The 18,730-nt window shown below is 39.6% G+C and overlaps 3 protein-coding genes across 8 annotated transcripts; all 3 read right to left on the bottom strand.

Annotated features, from left to right (window-relative positions):
* Window positions 1-22: 22 nt before the first annotated feature.
* Window positions 23-3,307, bottom strand: LOC118810247 (probable N-acetyltransferase camello). Of its 6 annotated transcripts, none has more exons than XM_036573868.1 (2): window positions 3,273-3,307; window positions 23-1,226 (listed from the first exon to the last, which is right to left on the bottom strand). In XM_036573868.1, exon 2 carries the CDS (start codon window positions 1,214-1,216, stop codon window positions 548-550), a length of 669 nt encoding a protein of 222 aa, XP_036429761.1. In that variant the 5' UTR covers window positions 1,217-1,226; window positions 3,273-3,307; the 3' UTR covers window positions 23-547. The 6 variants fall into 6 exon arrangements, with proteins under 6 accessions (XP_036429761.1, XP_036429762.1, XP_036429760.1 ...); XM_036573869.1 differs by lacking the exon at window positions 3,273-3,307 and adding an exon at window positions 3,183-3,258; XM_036573867.1 differs by lacking the exon at window positions 3,273-3,307 and adding an exon at window positions 3,063-3,176.
* A 2,199-nt stretch (window positions 3,308-5,506) lies between these two features.
* Window positions 5,507-9,517, bottom strand: LOC118810251 (probable N-acetyltransferase camello). The gene is made up of 2 exons (XM_036573873.1): window positions 9,417-9,517; window positions 5,507-8,384 (listed from the first exon to the last, which is right to left on the bottom strand). Exon 2 carries the CDS (start codon window positions 8,379-8,381, stop codon window positions 7,713-7,715), a length of 669 nt encoding a protein of 222 aa, XP_036429766.1. The 5' UTR covers window positions 8,382-8,384; window positions 9,417-9,517; the 3' UTR covers window positions 5,507-7,712.
* Window positions 9,518-11,058: 1,541 nt separating this feature from the next.
* On the bottom strand, window positions 11,059-18,694 carry slc39a8 (solute carrier family 39 member 8). Its single transcript, XM_036573872.1, has 8 exons — window positions 18,058-18,694; window positions 17,776-17,935; window positions 15,639-15,808; window positions 14,870-14,992; window positions 14,595-14,780; window positions 13,710-13,914; window positions 13,350-13,534; window positions 11,059-11,413 (listed from the first exon to the last, which is right to left on the bottom strand). The coding sequence occupies exons 1-8, from the start codon at window positions 18,208-18,210 to the stop codon at window positions 11,264-11,266; spliced, it is 1,332 nt and encodes a 443-aa protein (XP_036429765.1). The 5' UTR covers window positions 18,211-18,694; the 3' UTR covers window positions 11,059-11,263.
* Between the last annotated feature and the right edge of the window lie 36 nt (window positions 18,695-18,730).

The following is an 18,730-nucleotide window of genomic DNA, read 5'->3' on the forward strand; positions in this document are numbered from 1 at the left end:
GTAACAACACAGTAAAAATATAGTCAGTGCAAAAGGGATTTTAATTACAAGAATAGTTTCAGATACAGACAAGCAAACCTCACAATCAGCTGCAAGCAAACAGTGCAATAATTACCTAACATGTAGCACAGAAGTTGCTATCACTGTTAGTGTAAAGATAATTTGTTTAAAACTGTATACATGAAATGGATAAAATTGTTACAATTTGCATAGAAGCTTCTTTACCCAGTGGCAGAAAGATAAAGATAAAGATAAAGATAAATGTCAATCAATTTTACGCTGCTTATGTATTAGAATCAGCTTTTTTGATGGCTGTTTTAAATGGTTAAAATCAAACTGCACACTCAGCCAAGCTGTGAATGACTAACCTTGATTTCTTGGCTCACAATCTAAACCTCTCTCATACATGTTTTTTTATTTTTTAAGAGTAAACTGCTAAAAATATTACAGTTGACTCTCTCCATACTCATAAAGGCCACTGTGCACAACACAGTGTTGTACATCAGTGCAAAATGAGTGGACGGAGCAAAGCTTCTTTAGAAAACTTTCAGTTTCCTGGCTGCTGTAAGTCAAGCACGTACTTCATTACCATTATTTTGGTGATCCTAGAGAAGAGCACTGGAGAAGCAAACTCTCTGACCTTCTTGTAGCCCATACGCTCATAGAGCTTCTGAGCATCGATCTGGACACTTGAAGTGTACAATACCACAGCTGGACAGCCCTGATCTCGGGCAAAGTCCGCAACAATATGGCACAGGGCTTTGGCAATGCCCTGGCCCCTGTGGGAGGGCTTCACTGACATCCGGCGGAGCTCCACACAATCCTTGTCCTCCTTTGCAGAGTAGCAGGCCACTGTGCCCACCACCCGACCCTGGCTCTCGGCCACCCAGAAGCAGGAGTTGGGCTTCTCCAGGTAGGACTGACGGATGTTGCTGAAGTCACTGCACATGGAGGTTCGGACGTAGTTGTAGATCATGTAGCAGATTCCCTGCCATCCTGCGGCCAGGAGGAGAGTAACTGCCAGCATGGGCAACAGAAGAGACCCAGAGGTGGCCAGCAGAACGCAGAACACAGACAGTAGCAACATCTGGACGTGTGGCTGCTTCAGCACATACTTGCAAGAGTATGGGATGAGTTCATGCATACCAACAGTGAAGATGTCCTTCACGTCCACCTCGTCATCATCCTTATAGCGCCTAATCTGGACTTCAGCCATGGCCTTCAAACTAAACATACACAGCATTACCAGTTACACTATAAACCCATGCTCAACTCTCAACTTGGTGAGAGAAAAATAACAAAACATAGCAGGAAATGACCGAATGTAAAATGATAATGTTAAACAGGAGGTTGTTGACCAGCACATCAACACCTCTAATCCAAGGAGAGCAAAAACACTCACAGCAAACTGTGAAGAAGTCTCAAAAATCTGTTTCTAGCTAATAATTCAGCATGTAAACACAAAACCCAAAGGGACTTTTGCCTTTTCACAAATTATAACTAAAAATAATAATAATGATTACAATTTTTGATAGTATTGCTTAAATATGGTAATTACAGTTGTTTTTTGTTTGTTCCCACTGATCAACCCGGAGCAACGAAGTATCATGACATGACATGAATAATGAAATATCGTGTATACATATATGAAACGTCATCATACATAATGAAACGTCTTTAAGTATCTCTATGATGCATTGTTGCCATAGCGCCCACCTCTACTCTAACTACTTAATTAGTTCATGCTAGTCTATAATGAAATTCCGACTAATAGACGTAAAACTACCGTTTTTGTAAAGTGTTACCGGAGAGTCTGCAGCAGCAGTAGAAGCAGAAGAATCACAGAGCGCATGCGCAGATGCGGCATAGCTTCCTGAATTTTATTACTTGACTAAGGTCACGCCAAGCTGCCTACACACAGTGAGTCAGCTCCAAAACCGAAGACTCAAATCATTCTTACTGGACTGAATCTAATAGACGTACAATGACAACTTTAAACAGGAGGTTCAACCCCTCTAATCTGAATCTCATGTTAAATCATAGGTTTATTTTGTCCATCTGCACATATGGACACCTTACTGTACATATTGCACTTTCTGTACCCCCTATCGCGCATCTTGCACATCTGGACACTCCACACCTACACACTTTATTTCGGTACCAATATATGCACGTATTTATTCAGTACTGTCACTATATGCCGTTACCTGCGCCTCCTTGTACAGTCATTATTGCACTGCCTTTTTCATCTCAGGTTATAGATCGTATTCCAGATTTGTTTGTATTTCTGTTTGTATATATGCCTGTAGATAGGATTTTTTATATTTATTCGTCCTTTTATATTGTTTCACCCTTTTATTACCTATTGCCTATTATTACTGTCCTGTGTTGTGTGACTGCTACTGGCTGCTAAATTTCCTTCGGGATCAATAAAGTATCTATCTATCTAACCATCTATCTATCTATCTAATCCAGATGACAACGAAGAAGACTCTGCTTATATGTTTCTAGCTGGTAATTCAGCGCATAAAAACCACAGTCAAGGGGAACTTTGCCCTTCTATAAAGAGTTTTAACGCAGTGCGGCGTTTTGCCAAGAGTAATGCTCGTGAATGGAGCACTCATTCTGTAGGAGCCAGCTAGATCCCAGCTACCTACATAAGCGCTTTACAAACAAAACAAACTCATGGCAACCAACATATCAACGCGTCATTCATAGTGGAGTGACCTAATAAGACTCCACTCCTCGCTCCTCTAAAGACGCTGGCTGTGTCCGAAGGGAAATGACCGCTGCCGGCTCATACAGACTTCTGAGGCAGGAGGCTGCCAGTCAAGTCTGAATATAATGTCTGTATAAAACGCTGCCAGCTGAGATTCCTCCATTCGGCCATTTTTAAAGGCAGAGTAGAGGACCGAGCTGCCTTCTAAGGCTCTGGCCCAGACTTGAGTCAGCACAGCAAGGCATCGAGACAGCTGCCTTCAATTTCGGACACAGCCGGTATTTACATTATGTTGTCCCCGCTATGGCGTGTTTCAGTCTATAGGCTTCCTGCTTTCTCTTACTATTTCTATTTTATATCAGCTCCGTGTTGGACTCGTATTGCCTCCGTGTTTCATCCGATTCGGTTCCACCTCAAATTCACGCTCCTCAAACAAATCCAGTCGTCGGGCGCGCGCACTCACCAACATAAACAAACCCAAGCAGCACGGGAACTAGGGAAGCGACAAGGTTTAAACACCTTCTCAAGAAACCAGTAAGTTAGAGGGACTTACACCGCAGGAGGATGGGTACCAGCAAGTGGGCGGTCTTTGTATCAGCGTAGATGTTTTAAAGGGGAACTCCATCGATCTTTCAAAATTTCTAAATAATTCAGTGGTTGAGATGTAAACAATGTCATTCAGAGTGGTTTGTTGCGAAATGGTTCATTTATAGAGAAACTTTACAGACTCAGATTTCTTTACAGTGGTGGTGATGGGAGCCAGAGGTTGCCATGACTACAACGCAAATATAGCCATTTTATTTACTGTCCAAAACCACCGGTGAACCCACACGTCTTCTGAGTTTTTATATGTAATGTTGATGAGGGTAAAATAGTGGAAAGTCTGAAATAATATGTTTCCTGGGGGACTATTTTGCCTCACATTTTTATTGCACATCTTTTGAGATTGCACTTATTTTGAAATCTTTTTTTTTTATTGCACTGTAGTAAAAAGCTAATTAGACCATCCTCATGATCATCTCTAACACAGATCTAATAATGAATTTAATAATAAATATAATTGTTGATTTTCCATTGTGTCATCCATCTATTTTTATGTTAGTCTAAAACTTTAATTTTATTTACTTTTTATTAATGTCCAAAGAGCTTATGAAATGCTAAGACGTACACCACTTATTAAAGATAGGCAGAGATGAAAAATGTTATAGTCTCTCCTGTGACCTGTTTATACCAGCCCACGTCATTTATATACATTACAGTATCATATATTGAGATTCAGAAGGTGAAAAGGAAATGCACATCATTCCAAAACCGTTGCAATAACATTTTTGTGTTTTGTAGGTAATGTTAAATCTAGATAGAGGAGAATATATTTGAGAGAAAAGTATGATCATAAGTTTCATAAGTGTCATAAGTTTAAGGTCTGTGCTTATATGTATGTGATTGAGTTTATGAAGTCAGTCTACCTTGTACCTACACTTTTTGGCCATTTCATGGGAAACACATACCACAGATGAGAACTTTGTAGGTTTACAGTTACAGAATGTAGACATCTACATTTCACCTCCAACATAAAACTAACATGACTCACCAACCCTCCTCCTGGAGATCTATCTTCCTGCATGTTTCCCCTTCAACCCAATTCTAACATGTCTCCTTCAGCTAATCAAGGACTGAAATCAATAATAATCTCCAGGAGCAGGGTTGATGACCACTGGCCTACAGCCTTGAGAAGTCTCTGTTGCTTATACTGTATTCTGAGCCTGCTCTCTGTGTGTTGTGGTCCTATGTTTGATCCTTTCTGTGCTTACTGTTTTTTGTTAATGGATCTGCCTCTAATTTTGCCTGCCTGTTCTCTGACCTCTGCTTCTCGGTGCATGCAGCCTGCTTATGACCATTAAAGCAGCTACTTATTGATGATTAGGTGGTGAGCTGATCAGCTCATTAGCTCAGTGAAGCTGTTTGCGCTCACTGACATCATTAATGTACATGAGGCACTGTTAGAAATACAGTGGCGATATTTGAAAATGTCATTTATTTTTGTTATAGAGAAAACCAGCTTAAACCCAGAGTTTCTAATATAGGCATGACAAACTACAGAATAACAACATGACTTCAAAGATCCAAAAAGATAAATGTAGCTAAATGGCTAAAAATGTGCATATTTTTAGTCTTTCACACAGGAATTTCTTTTTAAAAGTACAAAAATATCTAAAATAATCAATGAGAACATTTTTATACAGAAACTACCGCTACTGGGTGCTGATTGATTAGTAAGCGGATCAGCTCATTTGCACTCACTGGTGTCAAGAAAGTACATGGGTCACTGTTAGAAAATCCTACCTAACTGGAGTAAAAACACACTCAGAAATACAAAAGCAGTGGTTTAAACATTTTGTTCTTTGTTGAAAAATCGAGTGCATTGGCCTGAATAAAAAGGATTAACCATTTACAAATTACAATATGACACAAAAGCACCATAGGTTCCCATTCATTCTGGACTCTTTTGGTAGCACCCGGCAGCATCTGATCAACCCAGAAGATATTCTTCACTGGCAGTTCTCACTAGATAATCTCAGCTTGAGCAGAAGAAAACCCAGTTTGGGATAAAATTAGCCAGCCGTCTAACAAGTTACCTACATCAGCTAGCTAGTCTTTTTAGTGCAAGTATACTGTTTCAGAAAAGATGATTTCCCCCTTATTCCTTTTTTTCCTTGAACATTTGTTTATAGTCTTGTGCACTTACACATACACACTCACCAAGACAGATTCCTCATATGTGTAACATACTTTGCAAAATAAAACTATTTATTATCAATAGACCAATGACATTGCTTGCTACAGTAAAAAAAAAAAACAAAATACATTTTCAAAATGTTTATTGTTGATTGCTTACTGACAGGACCTGTTTACTACTGGTAGGATTAATGTTACAGATATATTTACACACATTATGATAAAGAAAACAAAGTGCCATTTATACTCATTACAATACAAAAATTAAAGCGTCTCTGTCACTGTCTGAAAACTAGCAAACAATCATGGCACATGAAATGTGTACTACTGCACTGGAAGACCTTCTTCGTCTGTTTGTAAACCCAGAAATTTTCATGAGTTCAGTGTTCAAACGCCCATTAGACACCTAGGTGGCTGAGGACATCATTCTTTACAGAGTCATGTGCGCAGAGTTTCAACGTGAGGCCTTTCTGACATGAGGCCACCATTCTTCTACTCCATCACAAAGACATTAAGTGAACGGATGTCTATGGATGTCTAAACACATACTCCAAAAATACACATACTTGTGGCAAGACATATTGTGTACGTATTGTCATTAATTTAGGAACCATTAACTAAGCAAACAATTCTCTGCCAATATGATGGACCTATGTTAGCTTGCTGTATTAGGCTATATATTTAATAAAATTCAGTTAAGCAAGTAAGGTGAGTCGGTCGCATTGGGAAAATAAAAGCAGCTGCTGTAGCCAGACCAAATTTACAAGTGTAGAATAGAAAGAATTAGGTGTTTTCTCATCATTTAGATTCTTGTTAATGCAAATGAAGAGAAGCGAGCTTGGATGAGAGCAGTCAGGAGGACTGATTTTGACCAAAATCAGTGCTGCTACAGGTCACAGAATATTAAACACTTGGTAAGACTTTTTGGGGTTTGTTCGGTTTGATTCTTTTTTTTTAAATCTTTATATCCAAAATACATTGTACTAGGAACAATCGGTTGTTCTTTGCAGAAAGTGTAAATACCTTTAATAGAATCAGCCCTTTTAAAATCAGGGAAAAATCAGTGCAAGTCTACGGAGCACTACACACCACAGGAGCTCTGATATGCACAGAGCATGACCTATCAGCTGTGTACGTCTCTAGTGTGTAAATGTATAGCCCTAGGAGGGACTGAACAAAGGGCACAGCCTGAACCCAGCATTGTTTCACATTCATGACCCACACAGCACCTACATGCTCTCTGCACCTGGTAAATCACACTTCCCACACAGCAGCTGCATCAGTTCTACAAAAAGCAGCACAGAAAAGTGTTATTATATTTTGATATCTTTTTTTTAATCACATACATGACATAGATCGAATAAAATGTTCATTTACAATATGCAGCCGTTAGCCAGTGGATACAAACCCACCAGCAGGTTTTATGAAAAAGATTTAGAAACAATCACTAGCAGCTGGACTGTGGGACTACAGAAAACATTGTGCCGCAGTGGTTCTCAGCCCTAGAGACGCACAATTTTGTGTGCCCCTGCTGTATCTGCTTGTTAATTAGCTGATTTGTTAAGTCAGGTGTGTTGAAGAAGGCAAAACAATAAAATGTGCAGGGCAGGGGCCTCCAGGGTTGAGAATGACTGCTCTATGGACCCCCATACCATAGTGCAAGTCGTCAATAATTGTACACTAAATATGCAATCTCTATAATTATGACAATGTTCAGACTTATTTTTCACTTTTTTGGGATTATTTATAAAGATTATTTGTAGCAATATATGCTGGCAGAGATGAAAAGTATAGGTAACACATTGGGCCTCACTCACCAATATCTTCCTTAATTTTAAGTTTGTTCTTGAGAAAAGTCTGAAGGAAAAGTCTACATCAGATTCATGACGTGTTCTTAAACTGCAGCACTGTTCCCATCTTTATGCTCTTGAGTATGCACAGATTCTCTTCTTATCTAAGAACAAATCCCAAATAAGAAAACACTGGTGAATCTAAGAATCTTCTTGAAAACTGCACAAGTGGTTTTTGAGAAGATAATTCTTAAGAAAGGTTGGAGAATGAATGAGGCCAAGTCTTTTGCTTTTTTGCTTAATTCTTGTCTTTTCACCTTCAAAACAAAATTCTTTACTACACAGCTTAAGCAGTAACTGTTCGCTTCGCTGTGTCTTACATACTGATTATGTATTAAATATTGCTTACATCGTATACACTGACGTAATAAAATCAAACACAATGAGTGGACAGAGCAAATCAAAACTCAGTTTTCTGGCTGCTGCAAGTCAAGCCTGTACTCAAACAATGTGAAGTTGGTGATCCTAGCCATCAGTTCTGGAACGACAAACTCTCTGACCTTCCTGTAGCCCATATGCTCATAGAGCTTCTGAGCATCTGTCTGGACAATGGAGGTGTACAGAACCACAGCTGGATAGCCCCGTTCTCGGGCAAAGTCTGACACAGCGCGGCACAGGGCTTTGGCGATGCCCTGACCCCTGTGAGAGTGCTTTACCGACATCCGCTTGAGCTCCAGACAACCCTCGTTCCGCTCCGCAGGGAGGCACGCCACCGTGCCCACCACCCGACCCTGGCTCTCAGCCACCCAGAAGCAGGAGTTGGGCCTCTCCAGGTAGGTCTGGCGTATGTTTTTGAGGTCCAAGCTCAGGGAAGTCTGGATGTATTGGGAGAATATATAATTGACTCCCTGCCGGCCTGCGGCCAGGAGGAGAGTAACTGCCAGTATGGGCAGCAGGAAAGACTTGGAGCTGGCCAGCAGAGCACAGAACACACATGCAAGAAGCATCTGGGTATGTGGCTGCTTGAGCACATGCAGGCAGGAGGACGGGACGTGCTCACTCATTCCTAGCGTGAAGAGGTCCTTTACGTCCTCGTCATCCTCGTCCTCATAGCGACGAATCTGCACTTCAGCCATGGCCTTCCAAACACAAACAGTATCAACAGTTACACCCTAAAACCATGCTGAATTCAAGAAGTGGACAATAATGACACAAAACAGGAAGTCATTGACCAAAACAGCAGCACTATTCCAGTGAATGCATTCATAACAAACTATAAAGTTGTTTCTATAAAAGATAGATAATAACTGACTGTGTAAACACCGAACCTAAAGGGCCCTTTGCCCTTGCACAACAAAAAAAAACACTGAACTGAGCTAAAAAGAGTCAAACACGTCCAGTGTTATAAGAGCAGTCATTTTTCAATAGTTATGGCACAAGAGGGCGCACGTTTTGTCCTTTATTACTCCTTTACTGGCCAGTTTCTAAGGTTATTTGTCATGTTCTGTTCTTTGTTCTTCCTGTGAGTAAAACCCCGCACTGATGTCCTGTTTTTATAGAGGTCCGTTCCTACCGGCCATTTTAGCCCAACTGTATCATTTACCACACAAACAACGTTATCAGACTGGAGGTTTTAGAGGATACACTAGTTAGTCTGCTTGACGAGACATCGGCTTCCTATTCTTATTTCCCGTTCCACCTTAAATAATGCAGCATTTACATATAACTGCTTCTTATGCTAATTTTAAGTTCCATCTTAAGAAGTGCAGCAGTAACTGCTGCACCATTTAAGGTGGAACGGGGAAACCGACTAAGAAGCGAACTTCACCTTCCTTCAGCCTTCGTTCAGGTATTAATGGTGTTGTTATAATGGAAGTCGCTTGGCTAACATTGGGCAACAGTAAGGCCAATTTCTAATATTAAATGATAAACATTTTAATGGACACACGTGTCTTTATCTAAATCTACCTTCTAGTAACAGCCTTTTACTACTCTAGTGTCAGACTGACCATCATCTCTTCACCAGCCACTACTAACCTAGTTAGTTAACTTAGCGCACAGACAAATGCAGTCATGAAATGCGTAAAAATTAACGATACGGAGGTCTTTAGTACTAAACATGTTATGTCGTGTTCGTATTTATCTGCCAGCGGATTCTTTTCTCTACCAACCTCAGCGATAATCCAGTCCTTCCCAGGTTTGCTAGCTAGCTACAACTTTAGAGGAGCTGAGTAGCAAAAAGCCAAAATAAAAGTCTTGTTTACGAGCAAAGAGAATGAACAAAAGCATCGCCGATTCATTTATTATATCGCAGTTATCATCAGACTAAGGCCTATTTTTTTTTGCAGTTTGCTTAAGAGAATTATTCCATGTTTGAAGCTGTCGTAAAATATTCGATACAAAAATATTTTTTTGTTCGTTTACTTCAGCAGGAGGTATGAAAACAATACTAAGAACCAATGAATAAACACAATAAACACGAACAGTACAAAACAACTACATTAAGAGTCTCACAGTCTTTGCAGCCTTTCTATTTGTTGAATGAGGAATACGGTTTACTACAGAATCATAAATAAAAAACTTTTCAGTTATATTTCAATTTATGGATGTAGAATTTTACTAAGATTATAATTAGGTTAAAAATATAATATTGCTTTATTTGGTCTATACAGCTAAAACAAATCCAGGTACAGAGAAAAAACAATATGATCAGTTACAAATCTGTCCATGTCTTTCCACATAATCGCAGTGCCAAAATAAGTGATGAAAAAGGAGCAGTTTAGATTCAAATCTTTTTAGCCTAGATAAACAATGGCTTGTTCTATGTCATACTTTATATGACACTTCCTTTGTTATATGAGATACTAGAAATTTATGAGGTAAAGTGCAGCTCATTCACAAATTAGTTCCAATAAAATATACCACAAGGAGCAGGAACAATAACTCTTTGGAATAAAGTGTGAGTGCCTGTTGTTTTTAAATCCACAGGAGAAGCATATTTGGTGAACTGGGCTGTTAACTGAGACAAGGCTTGGCATAGGTTGATACACAAACATACCACAACAAAAACAACTCAATAGCCCAGTGATGTCATTACTGGGGGGACAAGAAGGGCAAACAGACAGGGGCTCATGGCACAGCTTTTGTCTGAGACATGTCAGCAACAAGTAAACAAGCAAGATACATTGTCATTTTTGTATTCATAGAAAGTTAATTTTGCATCAGAGGGACTAGAAGACAGTTACACCACTGCTGTAGCTTATTGATGTGCCAAGTTATTAAAAATCATAGTTCTGTTTACAGTGTAATCCCTGACTGTTGGTAAGCATAGCCTACTGTTAACAAGCTATATTGTCTAGTATCAAACTATCATTATTTGTTGCAGTTATTAATAATGAATTACATTGTGTATTTGAACATTCAATCACAACATATTTTAATGCTGTTTTATACTGCAACAATGTCTCTAAGATATCTGCTATGTCACTGCAACACACTTTTTAAAGCTTTGTTGAGGGGTACCTGGAGGAGCTGCATGAGTAACATTTAATATTTATCCATAACACAATAAATTCCTAGACCAAAGTACCTTATTGATTAAAAATGTGCATATTTCTTATTCTGGCTCAGCCAGTTTCAGTGAAGCTCCTAACAGAGGATATCTGAGTTTAAATGCTGTGCAAGGCTGACACTGACACAGTGGACGTCTCTCACGTACAGTAGTACATTGTTTCCATCAGACACATACACAAACAGATCATACACTCAAATTAGACTGCCAGCGACAATCATGTGCAATGGCTTTGTAGTACTACAAAAGCTTCACTTTTGAGGCTACATGATTGTGATTTTTTTTTACAACAGAAAAACAGCCGTAAGTCAGTAGTTTAAAAAATGATTAAGAGTCTCTACATGGATGCCTTTGCACTTTTGGTGTCAAACCATTGCTCCCTGGCAGTGAAGAACGAACTGATGTTCTTGTTCTGTATACACCAGTAAACTGCCGTTCTCTTTTCTTTCATCCCAGATTGATGTCTCCAGCAAACATCGTGATGAGAAGGATGATTGAGAATCCAGTTAGCAGACCGCCATTTTGGAAAAGGAAGAATATGATTTTCTCTCTGGAGCTTTTCGTGTGTGCCACCATTATACTGTTCATCTCTGGAAACTAAAATTGATCAAAAAGGGAAAGTTAACATGAAAGATACGTCAAAGTATCCATCTCCTCCAATTAGTAAGTTCAAATATACTTTGCACTCGTTGTTGACACAGGTGTTAAACTGCACACACACAGCTTATACACTGATCAGGCATAACATTACGACCACCTCCTGTTTCTACACTCATTGTCCATTTTATCAGCTCCACTTACTATATAGGTGCACTTTGTAGTTCTACAAGTACAGTCTGTAGTCCATCTGTTTCTCTGCATACTTTGTTAGCCCTCTTTAACCCTGTTCTTCAGTGGTCAGGACCCCCATGGTGTGCTGTGCTGGTACGAGTGGATCAAACACAGCAGTGCTGCTGGAGTTTTTAAACACCTCAGTATCACTGCTGGACTGTGAATAGTCCATTAACCAAAAATATCCAGTCAACAGCGTCCTGTGGGCAGTGTCCTGTGACCACTGATGAAGGACTAGAGGATGATTAGCTCATACTGTACAGCAAGAGATGATCTATCGTCTCTGGCTTTACATCTACAGGGTGGACCAACAATGCAGGTGCGTCTAAAAAAACTCCAGCAGCGCTGCTGTGTCTGATCCACTCAGACCAGCACAATACACACACTAACACACCACCACCAAGTCAGTGTTACTGCAGTGCTGAGAATGATCCACCACCCAAACAGTACTTGCTCCGTCGGGGGTCCATGTGGATCCAGACCCCTGAAGAACAGGGAAAAAGGGGGCTAACAAAGTATGTAGAGAAACAGATGGACTACAGTCTGTAATTGTAGAACTACAAAGTGCACCTATATAGTAAGTGGAGCTGATAAAATGGACAGTGAGCGTAGAAACAAGGAGGTGGTCATAATGTTATGCCTGATCAGTGTATAATCTGAATGTGACTCTGGAGCAGCAGCACATGAGCCTAAGGTCACCACACCCAACGCCAAGCATTAGCTGGAGGGACATAAAACCCCTCAGCTTTGGGCTATGAAGCAGTGGAATAGCATTCTCTGGAGTGATGGAGCTCCACCCAATACCTCTGAGTTGGGATGGCGCTGGATGATTTGTTCTGAATCTCAAACATCAGTACCTTACCATACACCCTCTATTAATACCTTTGATTTTAGAAAAAAATGTTGGATGAACATGTGTCAAATTTTTGGACATGCAATACTGTGCAATAGTCAAAGACCACCTTTCATTTATTTATTTCCAGTCAAAAAAGTTATTTATTTTTTAGAGATATTTCTGAGGAGATCAGATATAAGATAACCCACTTGCATAAGCAAGGAGAAAGTCAAAGGAAAATAAGTGAGTTTTTTTCTCCAGGATTTAAAAAAATGATTAAAAAATACAGAGATAATGGGACTCCTAACAAGACCTAGTAGACCCCATAAACTGTTCCCATCAAACAAACAGTACTTATAGCTTTCATCTTTGAGTGATCGCAGAAAATCAAGCTCCAGTCTTGCTTCAGATCTAAAAAAATCCACAGGTGATTCTGTCCATACTTCCACTGTGACAAATCAAAACAGTGAATTTACAACAATGTGTAGCTGTCAAGAAGCTGTTACTGAGAAAAGTAAATAGACAAAAAATAAGAACAATTATACATCAAACAAAAAAGCTGCTGGTGTTCTCAGAACAGCGGATTGACCACCCCAGCATCCACACCTCAACATCACTGAAAGTGTTTGGGATTATTTGTATTGTGAGAAGCAGAAAATTGCAACCAACTTCTAAGACTGAACTTTGGAGGTGTGCAAAAAAAATATTCCTGCAGATTTCTTTTCAGTCTCCTGAAAAGAATAGAAGCTGTAACAAAGGTTTTGACTGGAAATTAAATAAAGGAAGGGTGGTCTCTGACTTTTGCACAGTACTGTAGTGTATTATTGACTTAGTCTAATGGAAGATGTGAAACTGTGTGTATCTCACCATGTCTGCCAGAGAGATGTAAAGGAACATTCCACCAGCAATGGCAAAGATGACATTTGGAGCGAAGCTGCTTCCCAGCAGGATGCCCAGCACCAAGCCCAGATAACAGCACATAGCCGACAGCAGGTTAAAGAACACAGCCTGAGGCACACTCATACCAGAGCTCAAGAGAATCACAAAGTCACCTAGAGGAGAGGAAGGGAGAGAGAGAGGAGAGAGAGAGAGAGAGAGAGAGAGAGAGAAGAAAAAAAACAGGCCCCTTAGAAGCAGACACTGGATTCATCATTTAGGTAGGGTGACCTCAACCTGCTTAAAAGTAATTGATACTCCTGACATTCAGTGTAAGAATGTGTATCTTACCTATCTCATGAGGGAACTCCTCACAGACAATCGCAATAGACGTACTGAAGCCAACGAGGAGAGAGAGTGTGAAGGAGGCTCCGATGGCCAGTCCATCTATGAAGTTATGAAGTGCATCACTCAGTGTGATCATCCAAGCCATTGTTTTTATGTTTGATATACGTTCTCCTCGCAGCCAACGGCATGCCAATAACACACAAGCCTCCTAAACAGATGCAAGAGGCATACACAGAAACTGTAGAGTAATAGTTGAGCAATAGTTGAGCTCCTAGAAATCATTAATCACTTAGAAAGAAAGAAGCACACGCAGTAAATGTTTAAATTTTTCTTTAAGGAAACAAGCTTACAGAAAGCAGGATCTTATCTGTAGTTTAATATATGTATGGAAAAAAGTCATAGAAAGTCATTTGTGTGACAGTGGGCCAATAGTTTTGCCACTGCAGTAGTCTACTTTAGAGCCCAATATCTATATAATTGTTGAGCTTAACACACTGGCAATAATAATTAGGAAAAATCATAAAGTATACAATTATTAAGTAATGATAAAATGTCAAGGCTAAATAAATAATGCACAAACAAAGAGTACACATAGTGCAGTAAAAGGTCAGAATGGTCTGTCCTCATGTTAATCATTATGTGCCCTTAATCACTGAACTACGTCTCTGATAACAATATTCCAGTACATCATTGCCCAGTTGTCTGGACACAGATTCAAGTATAGGGATAAAAAAGTACAGTGTTAAAAAAGAGTCACCGTTGACAGTGTGTCACAGTTCAAAAGATAGTTTGTCCTGCCATGACCAACTCTCTAGCAACGAGGAACCTGAGGAACCAGAGGAACCATGAGTATTAACCAATATAAGCTGTGAGGGGAAGAGCCAGTACCTGTTCATTGACTGGGTTCACAACAGGACTCATGGTTGGGCTGTTTGTCTTCTCCCTGGGGCTGTTTGGGAGAACATCATGGTTGATGTTATTCGTGATGACATCATTGCTGATGTTGCTTATGACAATGTCATTGCTGAGGGTCACATCAGTGGTCTGCTTGGAAGGGAAGTGGCTGTGGCAATCCTGAGGGAGAGGCAAAGACATGCCACAATGAGGTAAAGCCTTTCACACTCAGTCAAATAAAAGTAATCCAGCTGGGGTGGAGCTCTTACCTCTGAGTCTGCTTTCAGCACTATTTTTAAAACTCTTTCCGTAAAGAACAGGAGGTAGAACCCCCCAAAAATCCCAACCGCGTTCAACACATAGTCATCAGCTTTCGGATCAAACCCAAGAGCCTGTTTATTTATAATAGGAAACATAGGAAATATAAATTGCAATGTTGCATGCTGTCATTAACACAGTGTCTACTTTTGTACATTTACTTTTCTCCAGTTTTAGACTCTTTGTCTCTTTAGGTTCATTGGCCTTTATTCATCAAAGCTGCGTATAGTCAAATCTGATCGTAATTTTTGTTTTTGGTTAAGTTCACTTATGGTACATTATGATTAAACTCACATGTGTAAATGTAAGTGTAATAGTTTAACAACCTGAACAAAAATGCTTGTTTTGCAGTTAACTAACCAAAACTTACAGAAAATAACAACAATCCTGGTCATTTGTGCTTCATTTTAAATTATATGTAAATGCAGTGATAGTAGGCTGGCGCTTGATTTCACGCACTGAAGCTGATTCCTCATTTACACTCAAATCTCTGCTTGTTTCCATATCATAGGAAAGTTTCATGAATCAGACGCAGAGTAGTTCGTACATTTTAACAGAGGTCACATCTGCTCTCTTTTATGCAACTTTGATGAATAAGGACCATTGTCCTTTTTGCTTTCCTTTTCTGTGGCCTAACTAACTGTAGCCTAACTCATCTGTGCTCTTATTAATACCCGATGATTCTTTCTCTCGTCCCCTCCCTCTTCACGTCCTCCTTACCTCAGGGATAAGCTGCAGAACAGCATTGGAGAATAAGGTTCCTATGGCCACTCCAATGAAGTAGGTTAGCACTTTTGGAAAGTAGGATTTCTTGGTGAAGGGAACCAAGAATAACCCCAACAGAGAGGCCAAATTAATTATCGTCACAGCCAGGAAGCCATAACCCCAAACTGAAAGAGATAGATAGATAGAAATTGATAGCTCCATTGGCGAAAGGGGAAATCTCCATATGAAAAGGAGCAGACAGAGTGTTTCCTCTTCTCACTGAGAACTGAGAAGGTAAGGCTGGAAACTCCACAGGCTCACAACCTAAAACTCAAAACCAGCTCTGTTCTGCTCTCCAGTTTGCAGGAGTAAAAGGAATAAGAAGTGATGAGAATTGATTCTGATCTGTTCATGAATTTGCTCTGAGGGGAAACTCAGGGAATACACACATACGCTGACGGTAAAACCAAACTGCACTTATTCAAATTATTTTTAAAAAGTAAGCATGACTGAATACTTTTAAATATAGTGCTGGACAATAAATCATCTACACTGATATGCCATGATATTGACACACTGTGATATTACTTTTCAGTCTTTATGATATATATTTGATAGATAATGACCATTATATCTGTTATACACAGGGGTGTGTGCAAAAAACCTGATGGATAACTGCAATGTATGTCATTTGCTATGTGCTTGGGACCGTTTTGGGGAAAAAAGCCCACAAAATTACATAAAAACTAAATAAATGGTAAGTTTTCTTTCTGGAAATGTGGCTTCTGTCTGCTTTAATGTTTATAATACTCTGTACGCCTTTGAAAACAGAACAAAATCCATCAAGTCCGATCAAACAAGCTCCACTTGCATTAAAAAGTTTGGGATCACGTGCTATTTTAACATTTGCTGTAGTTTTATTCAATAATATAAACAGTGTAGATTAAAATAGGTATTTCAAGATGTTTTAGATAATATTTCACATATTCTGGGAACCGCAAAGAGCTATTAAATAATACACAAAATACTGTATTTATCTATTTGCAGTCGTTTCTTATTATCTGCCTGAGATTTCATCACCACATTTCAAATACAAGTCATTCTGGATGTTAATTCTGTTATAACTTTGTCAGTGTTTTACATCTTTCTCAATCAATATGGAATTATCTAAAGTTGCTGGTCATCATTTTAGACACATCTGAAATGTATCTTTTTTCACAGCTTCCGACTAATTATTTATGTTTTTTTAAACAATTAATCCCAAACTTGGGAATTGGGAACGCCATTATATCAGGTTTCTAAGACATTCTTTCAGCATAGAGTACCAGCGCTTAGGAAACCTGGGTTCATTATTTTCACAGCATCTTCACATTTTATTAATAAAAACTCATTACAAATATTATCTGATAATGTGATGTGATAGATTTGGAGATTTTTGTGATGCTGTTTTCTTTTTTCATAAATATCATTCAGCACTATTAAATATATATACTTTGCTTGGTTTCTTCCTGAATGTATGAGAGACATGTAACAAGTTGATCCTCTATGAAAGGACTGATGAAGCCACTATTCCCAGAAAAAAATCGCTTCCTGCACCCACATGATACTTGCTTAAACTACCACAAAGTAGGGCAGTTGAGAAATAGTGGACAAACAAGGAACAAGGAAGAAGAGGAACCACATTCCTACAGTCCCTAAACTAAAATGCTCTCTTAAAAAAGACGGTTCTTCAAGGGTACTTTAGTAAGGGCAATGGTTCTATGTAAAACCATTTCATGCTTAAACGGTTATTTGCATGGTGAAATGGTTCTTCAGACTGATGGAAAATGTGTTGTATATGGTTCTATATAGAACTTTTTTGAAATAGTTTTATGTAGCACCAAAAGGGGTTCTGCTGCTGTTGTTACGATGTCAAGTTTGTAGCAACAGAAGAACTTTTTTGGTGCTATGTAGAACCATATACAACACATTCTCCATCAATCTGAAGAACCATTTGCCCATGCAATGAACCAATGGTTCTATATAGAACTCATGGCTCTAAACAGGACCATTCTGTTTACTAAAGAACCCTTGAAGAACCATCTTTTTTAAGATTGTAGAAAAACTCATACTGAAGGACATGAAAATAAGAGCCAGTGTTGGATGCACTCACCTTGAGAGTTAATGGACTGGGCAGTGGGAGTCATGTAGGGGCAGGAGGGTAGCAGGACCTGAGTGAGAACAGCTGGGCACATGAGCTCTAGTTGATCAACAGTCACTTCAGATACATTATTCAGGCCATAGACTGACAGCAGATCCGAGAGAGACAAACACTACAGAGACAAATCGTAGTTAGAAAAACAGCCAGTGAGAACTAGTTTGTAAAGAAACCAAGTTTAGATGAACGTGAACGATTCAATGGTAGATAGTACATCTTCACTGACACTCAGCCTACCTCTGCACTCCTCAGTGGATTTGCAGCATTGTCAATGGATGCTGTTGCTCTTCTGGATGTGATGAGCTGCAGAAAGTTTTCCAGGTTTGCTGTAGAGAGCGAACCGTTATTACCGTAAAAGCGTAAGACATCTTGAAGAGAAGGTTCACCCATCCTTTTTACTCCAAATCGGATTTGACAACTTCTTGTCAGAGCAGTTCACAATGAGGGAGAACCTTCTCTGATACGGTGTTTAAGTGAGCCGGAGCAAAACGTGAATAATTACTTATTAACACATAAAAGACGTCCTGATCTTTGATTACGTCTCAGCTGATAGATCAGATAGCCGAGGTGTTGTCCTCGTGGTGGGCGGAACAAAGTCTAAATGATAAAGATTGAGGTTTACACGCCTGGCACTCTCTCTCCTCAACGGCATCAACAGATGCTCAAAGATCAGAAACTCCAGGCCTGTTGGCTTCTGGATCCTGATACCAACGGGGAGCCATACGGCTCCCTCAGTTTGCCCAGTCAAAGGGCTCTTTGTTGTGATCGGCCCTCCTTCTCATGGAACAGGCTCAGTGCTGACAGACTGAATGACCCGCCTGCATGAGGCCCATGGGGGGGGTTTGCAGGTAACCAGTCTCCCACATGCTTCTACTAGACTCCTTATTTATACATTAAAAACAATTTTCTT

This window comes from Colossoma macropomum, unplaced genomic scaffold (assembly GCF_904425465.1).
Source record: "Colossoma macropomum unplaced genomic scaffold, Colossoma_macropomum, whole genome shotgun sequence".
NCBI lineage: Eukaryota > Metazoa > Chordata > Actinopteri > Characiformes > Serrasalmidae > Colossoma > Colossoma macropomum.

What these genes read in the sequence shown, in the direction of transcription:
- LOC118810247 (XM_036573865.1), bottom strand. Translation starts at nt 1,867, where the DNA reads ATGCCGCATCTGCGCATGCGCTCTGTGATTCTTCTGCTTCTACTGCTG. An exon ending in CTGCTGCTGCAGACTCTCCG is followed by an intron (nt 1,227 to 1,805) that starts GTAACACTTTAC and finishes GTGTATGTTTAG; the next exon opens with TTTGAAGGCCATGGCTGAAG.
- LOC118810251 (XM_036573873.1), bottom strand. Translation starts at nt 8,381, where the DNA reads ATGGCTGAAGTGCAGATTCGTCGCTATGAGGACGAGGATGACGAGGAC.
- slc39a8 (XM_036573872.1), bottom strand. Translation starts at nt 18,210, where the DNA reads ATGGGTGAACCTTCTCTTCAAGATGTCTTACGCTTTTACGGTAATAAC. An exon ending in ATCCACTGAGGAGTGCAGAG is followed by an intron (nt 17,936 to 18,057) that starts GTAGGCTGAGTG and finishes TTGTCTCTGTAG; the next exon opens with TGTTTGTCTCTCTCGGATCT. An exon ending in TGAACCCAGTCAATGAACAG is followed by an intron (nt 13,915 to 14,594) that starts GTACTGGCTCTT and finishes GCATCTGTTTAG; the next exon opens with GAGGCTTGTGTGTTATTGGC.